Source organism: Corythoichthys intestinalis, chromosome 14 (genome assembly GCF_030265065.1).
Source record: "Corythoichthys intestinalis isolate RoL2023-P3 chromosome 14, ASM3026506v1, whole genome shotgun sequence".
Lineage (NCBI taxonomy): Eukaryota > Metazoa > Chordata > Actinopteri > Syngnathiformes > Syngnathidae > Corythoichthys > Corythoichthys intestinalis.
In genome coordinates, this window is record NC_080408.1 from 2,810,016 (window position 1) to 2,832,061 (window position 22,046).

General features: G+C 40.1%; 1 protein-coding gene across 2 annotated transcripts in view; it reads left to right on the forward strand.

The window, feature by feature from the left end:
* Positions 1-8,317: 8,317 nt before the first annotated feature.
* Positions 8,318-22,046, forward strand: part of LOC130929559 (junctophilin-1-like) — a 39,928-nt gene continuing 26,199 nt past the window's right edge. For both annotated transcript variants that reach the window (XM_057856796.1, XM_057856797.1), the window contains exon 1: positions 8,318-8,912. In XM_057856796.1, coding sequence (XP_057712779.1) covers positions 8,534-8,912 — 379 coding nt within the window. In that variant the 5' untranslated portion in view covers positions 8,318-8,533. The remainder of the gene's footprint in view (positions 8,913-22,046) is intronic.

Consider the following 22,046-nt stretch of genomic DNA (forward strand, 5'->3'; position numbering starts at 1 on the left):
CCAACAAATATTTGTACTTTTCTTTGTAAATTTAACCAATAAAACTTATGACCTTCAACATAAAGTGTATTTATTTTCATTAAGATCCATCAAGTAGTTTCCGAGATATGGGTATTTAGAATGGGGTCAACCATTTTGGAACACCCTGTACAATCAAAACTTTTTTAGGTTGAATTCCGTTATTGTGTAGGTATACAAAATCCAACATGGCGGCGGTCACAAAACAAAGAGCTTTTTAAGTTGAACATTCTTATAAATAAATGCTTAAATCGTAAAATTTCCATAGATATGAACTAGGGCTGTCAAAATTATCGCGTTAACGGGTGGTAATTAATTTTTTTAAATTAATCACGTTAAAATATTTGACGCAATTAACGCACATGCACCGCTCAAACAGACTAAAATGACAGTACAGTGTAATTTCCGCTTGTTACTTTTTTTTTTTCGTGTTTGGCGCCCTCTGCTGGAGTTTGGGTCCAACTGATTTTATGGGTTAGTACCATGAGTGAGCATGGTGTAATTCTTGACATCAACAATGGCGAGCTACCAGTTTATTTTTTGAATGAAAATTTTACAAATTTTAATACAACGAAAACATTAAGAGGGATTTTAATATAAAATTTCTATAACTTTTACTAACATTTATCTTTTAAGAACTACAAGTCTTTCTATCCATGGATCGCTTTAACAGAATGTTAATAATGTTAGTGCCATCTTGTTGATTTATTGTTATAAAAAACAAATACAGTACTTACAGTATGTACCGTATGTTGAATGTATACAGTATATCCGTCTTATCTTTCCATTCCAACACTAATTTACAGAAAAATATGGCATATTTTAGAGATAGTTTGAATTGCGATTAATTACGATTATTTAATTTTTAAGCTGTAATTAACTCGATTAAAATTTTTAATCATTTTACAGCCCTAATATGAACATAATACAGTCTAGATTCTTGGTTAACAGCAAAAAACGGGCAGTTATTGTTCATTTTACGTAAATATTTCAAGCAAAAGGTACAGTATTGTGTAATCCATCATGGTGGCTGTCGCGAAACATAAAGCTTTTTAAGTTGAAAATTCTTGTAAATAAATGCTTAAATCACGGAATTTCTACAGATATGAATGTAAAACTTCTAGATACTTGGTTAAAAGCAAAAAAAAAAAACCTGGCAGTTATCGTTCATTTTACGTAAATATTTCAAGCAAAAGTTACGGTATTGTGTAATCCAACATGGTCGCCGTCACGAAAAATAAAGCTTTTTAAGTTGAAAATTCTTGTAAATAAATGCTTAAATCGCTTAACTCATTATATACTTTTTTTTAGTCATCTGAAAAAAACACGTACAAGCCGACTACAGTTTCTATTCCAAATATAAGGACTGTGAATTTTACTGTTTAACTTGTTAAGACCAGTCCTGCTCCGCTAACGTCGCTGTACATCTAAATTTAGCGACAGCCACACCTGTTGGTGCAGCTGAAACCCCACATGTAAAGCTGACAATGAATCATCATTTCTTTTAAGGTGGAAATATTTCAGTCAACCTCTCCGAAGTTGCAAAGACGACGATATTTTAGCCAGCGCTGCCATCTCACCAGCAGTTGGCATCACCTAATAAGTTCGCGGTCCATATCAACTTACTGTACGTTGAGATAAGAGCTCATTCCTTCAGTGGCGGCTAGACTCGTAACTCAAAGTTAACGCTTACAGTTGTGGTCAAAAGTTTACATACACTTGTGAAGAACACAATGTCATGGCTCTCTTGAGTTTCCAGTTATTTCTACAACTCTGATTTTTGTCTGATAGAATGATTGGAACAGATACTTCTTTGTCACACAAAACATTCATGAAGTTTGGTTCTTTTATGACTTTATTATGGGTGAACAGAAAAAAGTGATCAAATCCGCTGGGTCCAAAATATACATACAGCAGTGCTAATATTTGGTAACATGTCCCTTGGCCATTTTCACTTCAATTAGACGCTTTTGGTAACCATCCACAAGCTTCTGGCAAGCTTCTGGTTGAATCTTTGACCACTCCTCTTGACAGAATTGGTGCAGTTCAGTTAAATTTGATGGCTTTCTGACATGGACTTGTTTCTTCAGTATTGTCCACAAGTTCTCAATGGGGTTTAAGTCAGGACTTTGGGAAGGCCATTCCAGCCTGATTTAGCCATTCCATTACCACTTTTGATGTGTGTTTTGGGTCATTGTCCTGTTGGAACACCCAACTGCGCCCAAGACTCAATCTTCGGGATGATGACGTTAGGTTATCTTGAAGAATTTGAAGGTAATCCTCCTTCTTCATTATCCCATTTACTCTCTGTAAAGCACCAGTTCCGTTGGACGCAAAACAGCCCCACAGCATAATACTACCACCACCGTGCTTGACGGTAGGCATGGTGTACTTGGGGTTAAAGGCCTCACCTTTTCTCCTCCAAACATATTGCTGGGCATTGTGGCCAAACAGCTGGATTTTTGTTTCATCTGACCATAGAACTTTCCTCCAGAAGGTTTTATCTTTGTCCATGTGATCAGCAGCAAACTTCAGTTGAGCCTTAAGGTGCCGCTTTTGGAGCAAGGGCTTCCTTCTTGCACGCCAGCCTCTCAGTCCATGGAGATGCAAAACACGCTTGACTGTGGACACTGACACCTGTGTTCCAGCAGCTTCTAATTCTTGGCAGATCTGCTTTTTGGTGATTCTCGGTTGAATCTTCACCCTCCTGACCAATTTTCTCTCAGCAGCAGGTGATAGCTTGCGTTTTCTTCCTGATCGTGGCAGTGACAAAACAGTGCCATGCACTTTGTACTTACAAACAATTGTTTGCACTGTTGCTCTTGGGACCTGCAGCTGCTTTGAAATGGCTCCAAGTGACTTTCCTGACTTGTTCAAGTCAATGACTCGCTTTTTCAGATCCATGTATGTATATTTTTGACCCAGCAGATTTGATCACTTTTTCTGTTAACCCATAATAAAGCCATAAAAGAAGCAAACTTCATGAATGTTTTTTGTGACAAAGAAGTATCTGTTCCAATCACTCTATCGGAGAAAAATCAGAGTTGTAGAAATAACTGGAAACTCAAGAGAGCCATGACATTATGTTCTTCACAAGTGTATGTAAACTTTTCACCACAACTGTATATGTCAAATAATCTTTTGACAATTATATGTTATCCGTACCACTTACTCTCGTTTCCCAATTTAAAGTGCCTATGACAGGATTTAAAAAAAAAAGTCTTAAATAGCATTATTATGTGATTTAGGATCATATTTTGAGACAGTTCGACTATAGACAACAATTTGGCAAAGCGCAGATGACAAGAAATTAGTCTTTTAATCTGTCGTTTCGCCCCTGCCTGTCATTATAGCGCACTAGCGTCCCATAATTGAAGATGACGTCAGCAGGGTCATGGTTTTATCTGATTTAAAATTCGGCCCATTGAGGGGGAATTATTCAGAACGAGCAAAATGCGACGAAGAGAGCAGCAAAATGTCATTGTTTCAATCTCTCTACTCCAATGTTTTTACAGGATATTCTTTTTTTATATCAGTCATAGACTTCATAAACTATTGACATGACACGGGAAACAGGGCCGATTCGTAGGGGGCCTATTTTCAAAAACTTCAAATTATTTCAAAACCAAAGCTGCTACCGACCTAAACCCAAAACAGGCACCTACAGTGGGGCAAATAAGTATTTAGTCAACCACCAATTGTGCAAGTTCTCCTACTTGAAAAGATTAGAGAGGCCTGTAATTGTCAACATGGGTAAACCTCAACCATGGGAGACAGAATGTGGAAAAAAAACAGAAAAACACATTGTTTGATTTTTAAAGAATTTATTCGCAAATCATGGTGGAAAATAAGTATTTGGTCAATACCAAAAGTTAGTCTCAATACTTTGTTATGTACCCTTTGTTGGCAATAACGGAAGCCAAACTTTTTCTGTAACTCTTCACAAGCTTTTCACACACTGTTGCTGGTATTTTGACCCATTCCTCCATGCAGATCTCCTCTAGAGCAGTGATGTTTTGGAGCTGTCGTTGGTCAACACGGACTTTCAACTCCCTCCACAGATTTTCTATGGGGTTGTGATCTGGAGACTGGCTAGTCCACTCCAGGACCTTGAAATGCTTCTTAAGAAGCCACTCCTTTGTTGCCCCGGCTGTGTGTTTGGGATCATTGTCATGCTGAAAGACCCAGCCACGTCTCATCGTCAATGCCCATGCTGATGGAAGGATATTTTCACTCAAAATCTCTCCATACATGGCCCCATTCATTCTTTCCTTTACACAGATCAGTCGTCCGGGTCCCTTTGCAGAAAACAGCCCCAAAGCATGATGTTTCCACCCCCGTGGTTCACAGTGGGTATGGTGTTCTTCGGATGAATTCAGTATTCTTTCTCCTCCAAACACGAGAACCTGTGTTTCTACCAAAAAGTTCTATTTTGGTTTCATCTGACCGTAACACATTCTCCCAGTCCTCTTCTGGATCATCCAAATACTCTCTAGCGAACCGCAGAGGGGCCTGGACGTGTACTGGCTTCAGCAGGGAGACACGTCTGGCAGTGCAGGATTTGAGTCCCTGGCGGCGCATTGTGTTACTGATAGTAGCCTTTGTTACTGCGGTCCCAGCTCTCTGTAGGTCATTCACTAGGTCCCCCAGTGTGATTCTGGGATTTTTGCTCAGCGTTCTTGTTATCATTTTGACGCCACAGGGTGAGATCTTGCATGGAGCCCCAGATCGAGGGAGATTATCAGTGGTCTTGTATGTCTTCCATTTTCTAATAATTGCTCCCACAGTTGATTTCTTTACATCAAGCGTTTTACCTTAGCTAAGCATTTAGCTTTTGGATTTGACTTTTAGGACAGTTGGAGACAAGGAAAGACCAGACTGTTTACTTTCGCAGCGGACAGCAGGAATTATTTTTTTCAGCGATTGCCAAATATTGCCAACAATCCTCCCGCTTTGTTAGTGTTACATCAGTAAACCAGCGAGCACTATCAGCATCATATAAGGTGGCATACCAAGCTGCTCAGTGCAAAATAACCCCACACCATAGCAAAGGAGCTAATACTGCCTGCAGCAAAAATAAAAAACTCTGTCCAATGACACTGTCCTGTTGTTGTATTAATTTTTGTTTTTTCAGTCTAATTGTTCGACATATTGTCCCAATGAGTTAATGTTGCTAATCAATTTGAATTTATTCTTATTTATTGATTTTATAAAATTTTATTTTTCAGCATCAAACGGTCAAAAAATGTATCTTGAGTGTATTTTTACAGAATGGATGTTTTTTTTTTTTTTTTTTTACCCTTTATTATAAGTTGATCTATGTTACATTTTTCTTTAATATTAAAAATAACACAATGTTATGCAGAGTTGTGCTTATAATTAGGGTTGTTCCGATCATGTTTTTTTTGCTCCCGATCCGATCCCGAGCGTTTTAGTTTGAGTATCTCCCAATCCTGATATTTCCCAATCCGATTGCTTTTTTTTTTTCCTCCCGATTCAATTCCAATCATTCCCGATAATTTTTCCCGATCATATACATTTTGGCAATGCATTAAGAAAAAAAAGGAATAAAACTCGGACGAATATACCTGTATACATTCAACATACAGTACATAAGTACTGTATTTGTTTATTATGACAATAAATCCTCAAGATGGCATTTACATTATTAACATTCTTTCTGTGAGAGGGATCCACCGATAGAAAGACTTGTAATTCTTAAAGAAATAAATGTGACTTTGTATATTGTGACTAAATATTGCCATCTAGTGTATTTGTTGAGCTTTCAGTAAATGATACTGTAGCCATTTGACTGTTCTCCCCAAATGCATTATGGGAAGTGCAACTATTACTGTGCGTAGTGGCACCAATTGATGTATCTTCTCTGCGTTGGGAAGTAACATAGGGTGTTAAGGAAAAGATCAACCACTACCATTCTTCCCCACATTGCTTCTCACGACATTTCTAATTGTTGACAGAGGGATTTTAAGGCTTTGGCCAAATAAAAAGAGGCTCCAAAGACTGCCAAAAGTCTCTTTACTCATTTTATGCTTCCTGTTAGCTCTACATATAGGTAAAATGGCGCCATTATAGATTGAACGCGACAATGCGCGAGTGGGTCGTGCAGCGCATGCGTTATTTGCATTAAATATTTTCACGTGATTAATTTAAAAAACATTCATTACTGCCGTTTACGCGATAAATTTGATAGACTCTGGATGAATGTAAGACATTATGTCTGTAACGTTAAATACAATTAGGAAACGATTTAATTAAAAAACATATACAGTGTCTTGCAAAAGTATTCGGCCCCCTTGAATCTTGCAACCTTTCGCCACATTTCAGGCTTCAAACATAAAGATATGAAATTTAATTTTTTTGTCAAGAATCAACAACAAGTGGGACACAATCGTGAAGTGGAACAACACTTATTGGATAATTTAAACTTTTTTAACAAATAAAAAACTGAAAAATGGGGCGTGCAATATTATTCGGCCCCTTTACTTTCAGTGCAGCAAACTCACTCCAGACGTTCAGTGAGGATCTCTGAATGATCCAATGTTGTCCTAAATGACCGATGATGATAAATAGAATCCACCTGTGTGTAATCAAGTCTCCGTATAAATGCACCTGCTCTGTGATAGTCTCAGGGTTCTGTTTAAAGTGCAGAGAGCATTATGAAAACCAAGGAACACACCAGGCAGGTCCGAGATACTGTTGTGGATAAGTTTAAAGCCGGATTTGGATACAAAAAGATTTCCCAAGCTTTAAACATCTCAAGGAGCACTGTGCAAGCCATCATATTGAAATGGAAGGAGCATCAGACCACTGCAAATCTACCAAGACCCGGCCGTCCTTCCAAACTTTCTTCTCAAACAAGGAGAAAACTGATCAGAGATGCAGCCAAGAGGCCCATGATCACTCTGGATGAACTGCAGAGATCTACAGCTGAGGTGGAAGAGTCTGTCCATAGGACAACAATCAGTCGTACACTGCACAAATCTGGCCTTAATGGAAGAGTGGCAAGAAGAAAGCCATTTCTCAAAGATATCCATAAAAAGTCAACGTTTAAAGTTTGCCACAAGCCACCTGGGAGACACACCAAACATGTGGAAGAAGGTGCGCTGGTCAGATGAAACCAAAATTGAACTTTTTGGCCACAATGCAAAACGATATGTTTGGCGTAAAAGCAACACAGCTCATCACCCTGAACACACCATCCCCACTGTCAAACATGGTGGTGGCAGCATCATGGTTTGGGCCTGCTTTTCTTCAGCAGGGACAGGGAAGATGGTTAAAATTGACGGGAAGATGGATGCAGCCAAATACAGGAACATTCTGGAAGAAAACCTGTTGGTATCTGCACAAGACCTGAGACTGGGACGGAGATTTATCCTCCAACAGGACAACGATCCAAAACATAAAGCCAAATCTACAATGGAATGGTTCAAAAATAAACGTATCCAGGTGTTAGAATGGCCAAGTCAAAGTCCAGACCTGAATCCAATGGAGAATCTGTGGAAAGAGCTGAAGACACAAACACTCTCCATCCAACCTCACTGAGCTCGAGCTGTTTTGCAAGGAAGAATGGGCAAGAATGTCACTCTCTCGATGTGCAAAACTGATAGAAACATACCCCAAGCGACTTGCAACTGTAATTGGAGCAAAAGGTGGCGCTACAAAGTATTAACGCAAGGGGGCTGAATAATATTGCACGCCCCACTTTTCAGTTTTTTATTTGTTAAAAAAGTTTAAATTATCCAACAAATGTTCTTCCACTTCACGATTGTGTCCCACTTGTTGATTCTTGACAAAAAATTAAAATTTTATATCTTATGTTTGAAGCCTGAAATGTGGCGAAAGGTTGCAAGGTTCAAGGGGGCCGAATACTTTTGCAAGGCACTGTATATATATTTAAAAAAGGAATGTCCAAATTGTTTTGCCGATTCCGATACTTTGAAAATGACGTGATCGGACCCGATCGATCGGGACATCTTTACTTATAATAATAAGAATTTTATATACAAAGGATACTACAGTATGTTTACAGTGGTGGCAGAGAGTTGGGGGGGGGCGCGGAACGTTTACGTCTTTCGTGGGGGGGGGGGGGGGGGGTAACAGAAAATAATTGAGAAGCACTGCTCTCGTCAAACTTTTGGCTGCTATTGTTAAAGTCACTTTCTGTAGCATTTCATAGCTCCTTTACTAAGGCAGCGGATGACTGGGGTTGTTTTATTTTGAAAATCCTTAGAGGAAGCAGCATGCTGAAAGCCCAAGGATAGTATTGCGGTCACTCCAAGTAGCGAGACTGTGACAGGCGGCTGTCAGCTGTGCCTGTGGAGTGAGCTTGCCGCCCCTGGACTGGCCCGGTGCCGGTGTCCCGTCCTCCCGTAACTGCCGATGCTCCCGGCCGCCCCGCATCAGCGTCGCCCCCCGCCCCCGCCCAAGGTCCGCCGGACTCACTTTTAAAAGCAATCCACTCTCTCCGAACTCCCAAGTTTCATATACTTTCTGAATGACGGGCGGCCGTTTCGACTTTGACGATGGTGGCACCTACTGCGGAGGCTGGGAGGACGGCAAAGCTCACGGCCACGGTGTGTGCACCGGACCCAAGGGCCAGGGCGAATATTCGGGCTCCTGGTCCAACGGCTTCGAGGTGGTCGGCGTGTACACCTGGCCCAGCGGCAACCTCTATAAAGGCTACTGGGCGCAAGGGAAACGCCACGGGCTCGGCGTGGAAACCAAGGGCAAGTGGATTTATCGGGGAGAGTGGACGCACGGCTTCAAGGGGCGCTACGGAGTAAGGCAGAGCCTCAACACGGCAGCCAGGTACGAGGGCACCTGGAGTAACGGGCTGCAGGACGGATATGGCGTCGAAACATACTCTGATGGAGGTGGGTACGTCTTAAGGGCTCATTAAATGGTTGAATCCGAATTAAAAGTTTTTTTTCTTTATTGTTTTTATAACATTCACATGGGTCTCAGACTTGATGCCACGAGACGATATTTTTGACATCCAAATGTAGTATTAATTTTGCCTGTGTGTATTTTGAATTAAAAAATATATATCAATCATTCTCATAAAATGGATTAATTAATTGAAGGATCCATTTAGGGGAAATACAATTATTTAAACCAAGATGTATAATAAAGAATTATGAAAAAAAAAAAACGCGTATTAAAAAATGCCACAAGTACTAAAATATATAATTCTAAATAAAATGAGTAATTTTTACATTCTTACATAAACTTCAAAAAATAAATTCAAACAAATAATAAACTGAAAAAAAGAATAAAGACACATTAAATATAAAGTGTAGCCTGTGTGAATTTTATTCTTTTTTCTTTTTTTGGTCACATAGCTTAACTTTTTGGCTGCCATTAAAAGCAATAGATGTCCTATCCATTTTAACATGGAGCATAATGTAGTGTTATCGTTGCCCACGTGTATTTTACGGTGGACATTAATATAAATATATATATATTAAAAAATTAATGTTTTGATTGAAGGATCCATTTCGAGGAAAAACAATTGTTTAGATAGTAATATATATATATATATATATATATATATTTAAAAGATCATAACATCTAAATAAATACATTTTAATAATTAAAACTTCAAAAAATAAATTAATAAATATGATTTTTAAAAAGAGAAAAAATAAAGACATATTTAAATAAGCGTAGCCTGTGTGAATTTTGATTATTTTTTTTTTGTCTTGACCACACAACTCTATGGCTGCCATTGACAGCGACAGACGTCCAATCCATTTTAACTGTTGATAGACTGGAGATTCATGCTTATAAATAGATACTATTTATCCTATTCTTATGTGTACACACACATACATTATATTATATATATATGCGAAAATATGTTTTTATTGTACTACCAGTCTATTTTGGGGGGTGGGTGGGTTTTAAGGAAAAATAACTCAGTGGTTACTATGACATGGCGGGTGGACTGAAAAAACTAAACATTGGCTCAATTTAAAATATATTGGCTTATCAATCGCACCTAAAGTTTAAGTGAAAATACAATGTAAAATAATAATAATAAATATTAAAAGTAAACTAATTTGTTTGCATTGTATTAGCAGTAAATTTTCAAAATGCGGTTATGTAACAGCTTTTATTGGAGTTTAATAATAACTGTTCATATTGATAACTTTGTGCTGAGAAAAAAAAAAACATTGACCTACCCCACACACTGGAAAAAATGAAACATTGGGTCATTTTTAAAGAAAAATGGCTAATAAATCACATCTGAAATTCTACTGCTAATACAGTGTAAATTCATTGTTTGCAATGTGAATAAAAATAATTTTCTTTTTTTTTTCTCAGTGTGTGGTGGATCAACACCCTAGTGCCCTATACGTATATAGGTAATGATTTGAGACACTCGATTTGTAATGATTAATAACTTGATATTAAGGTTGTCAAAAGTATCAATAGTCAAATGTTGTATGCGGATACAATTTCCAATTGCAAACCGAGAAATTTCTTGTCACTTGCCAGCACTTTTCTAGATAATAATGGAAGATATTTTTCCATTTTACTTGTTAACTCACTACCTGCCTTTGACAGCGCTAGACATCCAATCCATTTCAAGTGGGAGGAGCTTCCCAGTTTAAACATGTTGTTGACCCCGGAACGCAGTGTCACCAATAAAATTTATGACAATGAGATATAGGCATTGTTAGTAGGGTTACAGTCTCTTAGGTGCTAGTGACTTGATCTGTCTGAAAAATAATTTTGACCCGTTATGAAATACTGTGTATGATTCTTATTCATTTCATTCATTTTTGTTGCTTTATTTTAAATTCAAACATAGGAAAGTAATTTTTCGGCCTCTAGGGAGGGCAACAAGTAATTTCCTGTACATTTTAAGTAGGGCTGTCAAAATTATCGCGTTAACGGGCGGTAATTCATTTTTTAAAATTAATCACGTTAAAATATTTGACGCAATTAACGCACATGCCCCGCTCAGATTAAAATGACAGCACACTGAAATGTGTACTTGTTGTGTTTTTCGGAGTTTTGTCGCCCTCTGCTGGCGCTTGTGTGCGACTGATTTTATAGGCTTCAGCACCCATGAGCATTGTGTAAGTAATTATTGGCATCAACAATGGCGGGCTACTAGTTTATTTTTCTAATGAAAATTTTACAAATTTTATTAAAACGAAAACATTAAGAGGGGTTTTAATATAAAATGTCTATAACTTGTACTAACATTCATCTTTTAAGAACTACAAGTCTTTCTATCCATGGATCGCTCTAACAGAATGTTAATAATCTTAATGCCATCTTGTTGATTTATTGTTATAATAAACAAATACAGTACTTATGTACCGTATGTTGAATGTATATATCCATCTTGTGTCTTATCTTTCCATTCCAACAATAATTTACAGAAAAATATGGCATATTTTATGGATGGTTTGAATTGCGATCAATTACGATTAATTAATTTTTAAGCTGTATTTAACACGATTAAAATTTTTAATCGTTTGACACCCCTAATTTAAGGGCATTCTGAGGTCCCTCCTGGTACGTTTTGATGCCATCCTATGGCTTACTTACGATTAATTTGGGGGCATTTCCGTGTCACTTCCCTGTCAACGTATTGGCTGCCATTGACGGCGCTAGACGTCCAATCCATGTTGGCCGAGAGGGGCAAATGAATGAGGTCCAATCCATTTTGACTGGAAGGGCAAATGAACGAACCCAGTCAAATGGATTGGATGTCTAGCGACGTCATTGTCCTCAAACATGAATTAAATGAATAAATGAATTGGACGTTAATAATTATCATGGTAGCCAATAAGCTACACTTAATTTAAATAATTATGTAGGTCAGATATTTTAATTGAAGGGCCAAAATACAGCTAGTTCCCGGGTTACGAACGAGTTCCGTTGCGACACTGACGACGTAACCCGAATTTCCGCGTGAATCGGGATGAACCTTCTAAGTAAATCTCAAAATAACTATCCGAAAAGTCCAAAAGTATTGTATAAAAAGTATTGTATTTTTTTTTTAATGATGGAGGACACACTGCCCTCTGGTGGTATGGTTGGGTCTAGCTGGACTGTCCCCTTGCATGTCTGAGAAGTAGACGTCTGACATGGATAAAGGATAGCTGCGCTCAGATGTGGCCCACATAAGGCTGTAATATGTTTCAGCTAATATATGTTTGTGTATGCATTTTTGATTAAGTTTAAGGCTACAGTTTGCGGAGTTTTGCTATAACAATTGCCAATACGTTAGCATTCGTAGTAAGATAGCGGACTTTTGTTAGGCAAATTAGGCTAATTTAATCTACTAAATTTGCATATTGATCAGTCTAGATGGACGTTTGAACACCATTTGTTTTGTGTCAAGTGTTTTATTGTTAAAATGTGTGTAGTTTTGAACGTAAGCAGGGTTTCCCCTAGGATTTTTTTGAAGCTGTGGTGGTGGTGGGCTACATCAGAGTCAGACAGTCCCAACATGTCGTGCCGCAGCGAAATTGCTTCATATGAATTTTTTTCCCCACATTTATTTTTTTCCCAATAACAACATGTACATGAACTGCGTAGTTTATTACAGCTACTTATATCACATACAGTGGTGCAAATAAGTATTTAGTCAACCACTAATTGTGAAAGTTCTCCCACTTGAAAACATTAGAGAGGCCTGTAATTGTCAACATGGGTAAACCTCAACCATGAGAGACAGAATGTGGGGAAAAAAAAAAAAACTGAAAATCACATTGTTTGATTTTTAAAGAATTTATTTGCAAATCATGGTGGAAAATAAGTATTTGGTCAATACCAAAAGTTCATCTCAATACTTTGTTATGTACACTTTGTTGGCAAAAACAGAGGCCAAACGTAACTCTTCACAAGCTTTTCACACACTGTTGATGGTATTTTGGCCCATTCCTCCATGCAGATCTCCTCTAGAGCAGTGATGTTTTGGGGCTGTCGTTGGGCAACACGGACTTTCAACTCCCTCCACAGATTTTCTATGGGGTTGAGATCTGGAGAGTGGCTAGGCCACTCCAGGACCTTGAAATGCTTCTCACGAAGCCACTCCTTTGTTACCCTGACTGTGTGTTTGGAATCATTGTCATGCTGAAAGACCCAGCCACGTCTCATCTTCAATGCCCTTGCTGGTGGAAGGAGATTTTCACTCAAAATCTCTCGATACATGGCGTTATTCATTCTTTCCTTTACACAGATCAGTCGTCCTGGTCCCTTTGCAGAAAAACAGCCCCAAAGCATGATGTGTCCACCCCCATGCTTCACAGTGGGTATGGTGTTCTTCAGATGCAATTCAGTATTCTTTCTCCTCCAAACACGAGAACCTGTTTTTCTACCAAAAAGTTCTATTTTGGTTTCATCTGACCATAACACATTCTCCCAGTCCTCTTATGGATCATCCAAATGCTCTCTGGCGAACCGCAGATGGGCCTGGACGTGTACTTTCTTCAGCAGGGGGACACGTCTGGCAGTGCAGGATTTGAGTCCCCGGCAGCGCATTGTGTTACTGATAGCAGCCTTTGTTACTATGGTCCCAGTTCTCTGTAGGTCATTCACTAGGTCCCCCGTGTGGTTCTGAGATTTTTGCTCACTGTTCTTGTTATCATTTTGACGCCACGGGCTGAGATCTTGGATGGAGCCCCAGATCGAGGGATATTATCAGTGGTCTTGTATGTCTTCCATTTTCTTTACCTATTGCAAATTCAGTCTTCCCAGCCTGGTGCAGGCCTACAATTTTGTCTGTGGTGTCCTTCGACAGCTCTTTGGTCTTGGCCATAGTGGAGTTTGGAGTGTGACTGACTTTGCCTGGCACAGCCAAACTATTCTCCCTGTATTTTTCAAACACTGTCAGAAATAGTCTGCGACCCAGCCCATTAACGGCCTCTCGAGTAAGGTACAAAATCAATCGTCCAATCAGATTCGTTTATTTGCGTGACGTGTTCGTAACGAGTAACGTCACTCTTGCACACCGAAAGTCATCTCTACAACAACACAGATGGCGAACGGGAGAGCCAAGAATGTGTTCCAATCCACGGTAAAACCAGTTTTAAATTACCAAAAACACATCAAAACAAGTCATTGACAACATTCAACATGGCTCGCGCTAGCCATGTTGAATAAACTTCTCTATTCTCCGCTCACGCTAATTACTTCTTGTTTTAACAACGTCACGTCTGCCCGTCGCCGATTGGTCCACTCCGCTGTCTGTTTGCTGTGGCTTGCTCCGCCCTCGGAATTTGATCCGCCGGACGGTCGCCAGACTCAATCGCTGGAACAGCGGTGAGTGGTATACCAGGCAATGACTGATTGAGGTCGTGGACAGGTGTCTATTATACCCAGGGGCGGCCCAGGCCATTTGGGGGCCCTAAGCAAAATAATGCAGAGGAGCCCATATTTTTGGCCCACCATTTCGTCACAGTGTACTGTGAAACCCATACATGCAATCCAACCCATACGTCCATATTTTGTATATTAATCAGATTTTGTTGCACTGCATTCTTCAAACTTCTCACCCCCAATGATTGTCAGTACTTACAGTAGATAGCGCCAAACCTTTTTCTAAAAGAGGAAAAAACGAAGTTAAGGAAGAATTTATTTTTTAAGCTTGTAATCAAGTATCAAAACTCACAAAAGTCAAATAAAGCAAACTGTGGTTAAAAAAAAAAAAGAATATAAATTAAACAATTGTCAGATTGGGGGCCCCCTAGTGGTCAGAGGCCCTAAGCAGCTGCATAGTCTGCGTATAGGCTGGGCCGGCCCTGATAATACCGATAATGAGTTGAAACAGGTGCCATTAATACAGGTAACGAGAAGAGCCTCGTTAGACCTCGTTGAAAGAAGTTAGACCTCTTTGACATCCGGAAATCTTGCTTGTTTGTAGGTGACCAAATACTTATTTTCCACTCTAATTTGGAAATAACTTCTTTAAAAATCAAACAATGTGATTTTCTGGGTTTTTTTTCTACATTCTGTCTCTCATGGTTGAGGTTTACCCATGTTGACAATTACAGGCCTCTCTAATCTTTTCAAGTAGGAGAACTTGCACAATTGGTGGTTGACGAAATACTTATTTGCCCCACTGTACTTAGATCGAGGGTCCTCAATTACCCTAGTATGGATGTTTTTGGGACGTGCAAGGAAAGCGGTATACCCGCAGAAAGCGTTCTGCAGCAGTTTTTAAGCCTTGCTGTCAGTAATTAGAAGTTTATGGTTTTATGCTAGTAAGACACCCTTATCTAATGCTGTATTTGCTGTAGTTTTGTCAGTCAGTCGATTAGGCTTATTCCGTATAGCGCGATAGTTGCTCGGAGATATCTTTGGCAAGCCGACAGACTTCCAAGTGTCTCCAGTTACTTCCATCTTTTAAAATAGCACATTCTCACATTCTCCAGCTAACGCATCAGGGCCAAGGCCCGAGGCCAAACCTCTCGTAAGCACATTGTGAAGCAACTTTTTTCGTCACTAGACCGTGTTCTTAGAATTGTTAGACTCGTACAGGAATATTGGACGTCGAGCGGTGTCATTGGCACTGAAACATGAGTTTAAAGCAACACTATGTAACTTTTCAGTGTTGGTCGGTTGGTCGCCGGTGGACAAAAGCGGTAGTGTTTTGCCAGCGCACATGCTCAGTGTCGTAAAATCGTCAATCAATCTAAAATATATCTGCAGATGGATTAAAGAATATTTCTGTTTTCAGCGGTTGTATGAAGGATGAATGGTGATAAGTAGGGTTGTTCCGATCATGTTTTTTTGCTCCTGATCCGATCCCGATCGTTTTAGTTTGAGTATCTGCCGATCCGATTGCTTTTTTTTTGCTCCCGATTCAATTCCAATCATTCCCGATAATTTTTCCCGATCATCTACATTTTGGCAATGCATTAAGAAAAAAATGAATAAAACTCGGACGAATATATACATTCAACATACAGTACATAAGTACTGTATTTGTTTATTATGACAATAAATCCTCAAGATGGCATTTACATTATTAACATTCTTTCTGTGAGAGGGATCCACCGATAGAAAGACTTGTAATTCTTAAAGGATAAATGTGACTTTGTATATTGTGACTAAATATTGCCATCTAGTGTATTTGTTGAGCTTTCAGTAAATGATACTGTAGCCATTTAACTGTTTAGCCCAAATGCATGGTGGGAAGTGCAACCATGACTGTGCGTAGTGGCACCAATTGATATACCTTCTCTGCGTTGGGAAGTAACATAAGGTGTTAAGGAAAAGATCAACCACTTCCGTTCTTCCCCACATTGCTTCCCACGATATTTCTAACTGTTGAGAGAGGGATTTTAAGGCTTTAGCCAATTAAAAAGAGGCTCCAAAGACTGCCAAAATTCTCTCTACTCATTTTACGCTGCCTGTTAGCTCTATATATAGGTAAAACGGCGCCATTATAGATTGAACGCGACAATGCATGAGTGGGTCGTGCAGCGCATGCGTTAATTGCATTAAATATTTTAACGTGATTAATTTTTAAAAAACTAACGCCGTTTACGCGATAAATTTGATAGCCCTACTTTACGCTAAAACTAAAGACTGTGGATTAATGTAAGACATTTTGTCTGTAACGTTAAATACAATTAGAAAACGATTTAATTATATATATTAAAAAAGGGCATGTCTGATATTTTTTTACCGATTCCGATACTTTGAAAATGACGTGATCGGACATCTTTAGTGATAAGGTAATGACTCCAGTTGTAGCTATACAATAGCATATGACTGTTAGCAACCTGTGGTTTAGTGTGATGAGTTCGGCTGAAGGGGGGGCTGGCGGTATTCACACCAGCAAGTGAATGCCGGTGTTCGGCCATTCCTTACTACACGGCAAAACGTCCTACACAATGCTCAGCGCGCTTGCGCAAGCATCAACAAGCATGCGCACATCGGTTAGAAGCGGCAAGTACTCACTATTTTTGTTTTGATTTCGTTTTTTAGAACCTTTTCACTGCCTCAAAGATACTTTTTGCATGTATTACCCTCTAATGCTTTTAACCATTGTGTTTTTTTTTTTTGTGTTAGCTTTGAAGCAGTTGACCACATTAGTCACGTAGCGAATTTAAACTATCCTTATTTGATCTAACTACATTTAAGTGTTTTCTTCAGGCATTTTTTTAGTATGTTATGCCTGTATGCATCTAAACAAAAAACGTTTAGAGCGCACGGTAGTACTTTGGGTGTCAAATTCAACTAATGGAGGTAGTTTCGCCGATGTCAGATATTTTGGCAGAACACCGGGCCAATGTTTTTTTCTGTATATCCTGTTACCATCCCTGTTATTCTGTCCTCAGACAAAACTTTTTGTCTCTTTTGTTGCTCTGCCCTCTTTGCAGAATTTGCGCGAAAATGTACGCATTGACTTATGTCTTTATAATGAATGAGAAAAGGGACGTGTGGCGTAAAACAGTCAGCACATTTGTAGTTTTGTAATGTGGCAGGGTTCCTGCCACCCTTCTGAAATTTAATTAGTGCTGGTGATCGCTTTCACCGGCACTAATTAACTTTCAGAAGGGTGGCAGGAACAGACCCCCTCAATATATAAAAGAGGTGTCATTTAACTAGTTGTCAGTTGACATATTATCACAAATGTTATGGAAATATTTTATAAAGGTTGAAAAGTTTCCGTTCCGTGGCTGAACTTCACCGTGTACAGACGCACTCTCTGAGCTCCTGAAGCACTCTCTTATCTTAACCGATAAGCGCTCAGGGCCAGCAAGTTTGACTCCCACTATGGCTCCAAAGAATTTGAAACCTGGAGACTTGGATGAAATAAAATCCTCCATACAGAAGTGGGAGGTCTCCTTGACTGGCTTGATTCAAAACCAGAATCAAGAAATCGTCAGAGAGCTCCAGTTAATTCGCGCTGAAAACGAGAAACTCGAGCAGGCGGTCGAGGAGAGTGATGTTTGCATCAAGAGGCTGGAAATTTTTTGCCGACGCGCAAATGAGCTCATCATTTCTGCACAACTGACGCCTAGCCCAGGTGACGCAGTGGCACAACTGGCAATTGCTAAGCTGAAAGAGTATGGAATAAACATGGAACCGCTGGACATCCGTCGCTGCTTTCTGCTCCCATCTGGGGGGAGAGGATCGGCGACGGTGCTCATGAAGCTGGCAGAGCACAAGACCAATACTGCTCTGCTTAACCAGCGCCGGCACCTGAAAGGGTTGAAGATTTTTTTGAATGACAACTTGACTCGCCGAAATGCCGAAATTGCAAGAAAAGCACGTCAACTCAAGAAAGCTGGGAAAATACCCAATACCTGGGTCTCGGATAGCAGGATCCTTGTCAAGATGCAAGATATGAAGATTAAAGCTATTACGAGTCTTGACCAGCTGACGAAAATTAATGATGACATCTGAAACCACACTTCTGGACCACAACTTCTACAGTAGCTGGATAACTGTAAGTACTACACAGCGGACCAGTATAACAACTCGTGGATGTGGACGGTAAACTGAAACTTATCAACGGCAGGAGTCGCTACAAGAATCTTGAACACATTAAGGATTATCTACTAAAGATAACAAAGGCTCTGACTTTAATTTGCACGGATATAACATGACACGTAAAAACACAATTATCTGCTGTGTCTACCGAGCTCCTGATTCAAATGTTTTGTTTACTGAGTATATGGAAAAGATATTGTATAAAACGAATAATAAGCATGTTTTTCGCTGTGGAGACGTCATGTCCGAGGAAATTGTTACAGTGATCTTTGTGTGCGCCAATTGTTGCATAAGAAAAGCATTTTAAGTCGCTACTCACACCAGCTGTGATAACACATAATCACTTTTGCCACACACATAGCCACAACAAAATGTTCCCACAGCAAACAGATGCAAAAATGTCAGGGACATGATAAAGCCATAAACTTGTACGCCCTGAAATTAATCAAGCAGCGTGACTGGACGCTGAGTTACCAAACCCAGATTGTTTATTGTACAGTTTGTGGCCATCTGATGTATGTACCATGTCTGGATGTGCGTCTTTAGTAGTAAGGGGGACGGGAAACTGATAAGCATATGCTTCTTCCCGTTCGCCTTTGTCTTCTTCTTCGGTTCCTTCGGGCAAATCATATCACATTTTGTAATTGTCAATGATTGTCAATGATATGGATGATGATGACAATAAAATTATTCAACAAAAAAAAAAAAAGTTACCTAGTGTTGCTTTAAATGAGCTGGAAGTCTATCATTGTCTATGGAAGGTAATGAAAGCATTGTTTGTTGGAAAGTAGTGCAGGTAAAAGTAAGACATTTACATTTGACAAATATACCTCAAAAAGCATTGAGGGAATACATTTAGGAATCTTTTTCTCGCCTCTCGAAAACGAAAAATCACACAAAACTACCCCGACTTATATCACACACGGCGGCAGGGTTGATTGTCTTCACCGATCGGCCAACCTCCGGCGGCGAGCAAATTTCAGCTCGTCATTACCCTGCTGCGGGGATGCAGCTTGAGAATTACTGCCGGACAAACCGGCCAACGTCGGAGGAGCATGTGCCCCCCCCCCCCCCCTCTTTGACTCTCAATTTTATCTTAAATAGTTAAAAAAGGACTGGAAAATTCCCAGCTTCAATTCTAACCTCCTCTAATAATTAATTTTGGCAAAAACCCCGCGGATGCCGTCGAGGACCCCATGTTGCATATAGGGGCCACCGAAGGCCCGCACTCCTTATTTTGAACACATTGTTCTTTTCTAATCAGACTGCGCGACTCTAGGTGCCGTGCCAACGGCTGTTTCCCTTAACGTTAACGGGGCGCTTCCTATTTTTTCGGCTTTATTTCGCACAACACTAAGCAAAACAAAACAAAACGTCCACTTACTTTAACAAGAGACCACATGACAACATAGCAACTTAACTTTGAAACAACAACAGTGGCAGTCCACCCCGGCTTCCCCATTTTAATTGTCATTTTTCTTGTCATGGCCAATTTTAGTGCATTTGTACAACCATCCATCTCGGGTCCCTAACCTATATTTTCGCCGGGCGAATGTATACTCATGGCCATGTTTTGCTACCAAAGCAAACTCTGCATCCTCAAGAGGCCCTTTATGCTGTTGGTCGTCACTCCAACAGCGGCCTTAACCTGTTGTCGGTTGTACCCACGGTCGTCCTGAACCACAAAAAGTCGCTCAAGGATGCCGGGTGTCCCCGCCGACGGGCCTTTAACCCTCTTTTGAGGTAGGACTATTTCCTCAGGAACCACAACCCAGCTATAACAGCCGCCTCGTCAGACGAGAGGGGGGGGACCGCCGCGTCCCCAGTCCCTGTGAATTTGACCCGGCCTGACGCTGACCGCCAGTCAAACCACTTCCTTTTGGACAAATATATGCCTATCCATATATATGTACACTTCTAAATATACATATAAATGCATACACATATTACGTGTTACAGCCCCCTCATCAAATCAGAAACCAACTATCACAATTAGCTTGCAATTGCCAATTCCTCGCAATCTGACTAAAACCTGGGGGTACCCGCAAACTAATCTTAATTACATATACATACCCATACATATCACATACACATATATTTATATACATATGCATATACAGTGGGGCAAATAAGTATTTAGTCAACCACTAATTGTGCAAGTTCTCCCACTTGAAAATATTAGAGAGGCCTGTAATTGGCAACATGGGTAAACCTCAACCATGAGAGACAGAATGTGGGGGAAAAACACAGAAAATCGCATTGTTTGATTTTTAAAGAATTTGTTTGCAAATCATGGTGGAAAATAAGTATTTGGTCTATACCAAAAGTTTATCCCAATACTTTGTTATGTACCCTTTGTTGGCATTAACGGAGGCCAAATGTAACTTTTCACAAGTTTTTCACACACTGTTGCTGGTATTTTCGCCCATTCCTCCGTGCAGATCTCCTCTAGAGCAGTGATGTTTTGGGGCTGTCGTTGGGCAACACGGACTTTCAACTCCCTCCTCACCCCGTGGCATCAAAATGATAACAAGAACGGGGAGCAAAAATCCCAGAACCACACGGGGGGACCGAGTGAATGACCTACAGAGAGCTGGGACCACAGTTACGAAGGCTACTATCAGTAACACAATGCGCCGCCAGGGACTGAAATCCTGCACTGCCAGACGTGTCCCCTTGCTGAAGAAAGTACACGTCCAGGCCCGGCTGCGGTTCGCTGGAGAGCATTTGGATGATCCAGAAGAGGACTGGGAGAATGTGTTATGGTCAGATGAAACCAAATAGAACTTTTTGGGAAGAAACACAGGTTCTCTTGTTTGGAGGATAAAGAATACTGAATTGCACCATACCCACTGCAAAGCATGGGGGTGGAAACATCATGCTTTGGGGCTGTTTTTCTGCAAAGGGACCAGGACGACTGATCTGTGTAAAGGAAAGAATGAAGGGGGCCATGTATCGAGAGATTTTGAGTGAAAATCTCCTTCCATCAGCAAGGGCATTGAAGATGAGACGTGGCTGGGTCTTTCAGCATGGCAATGACCCCAAACACACAGCCAGGGCAACAAAGGAGTGGCTTCATAAGACGCATTTCAAGGTTCTGGAGTGGCCTAGCCAGTCTTCAGGTCTCAACCCCATAGAAAAATCTGCAGAGGGAGTTGAAAGTCTGTGTTGCCCAACGACAGCCCCAAAAGATTACTGCTCTAGAGGAGATCTGCATGGAGGAATGGGCCAAAATACCAGCAACAGTGTGTGAAAAGCTTGTGAAGAGTTACAGAAAATGTTTGGCCTCTGTTATTTCCAACAAAGGGTACATAATAGAGTATTGAGATGAACTTTTTGGTACTGACCAAATACTTATTTTTCACCATGATTTGCAAATAAATTCTTTAAAAATCAAACAATGTGATTTTCTGGGTTTTTTCCCCCCACATTCTGTCTCTCATGGTTGAGGTTTACCTATGTTGACAATTACAGGCCTCGCTAATATTTTCAAGTGGGAGAACTTGCACAATTAGTGGATGACTAAATACTTTTTT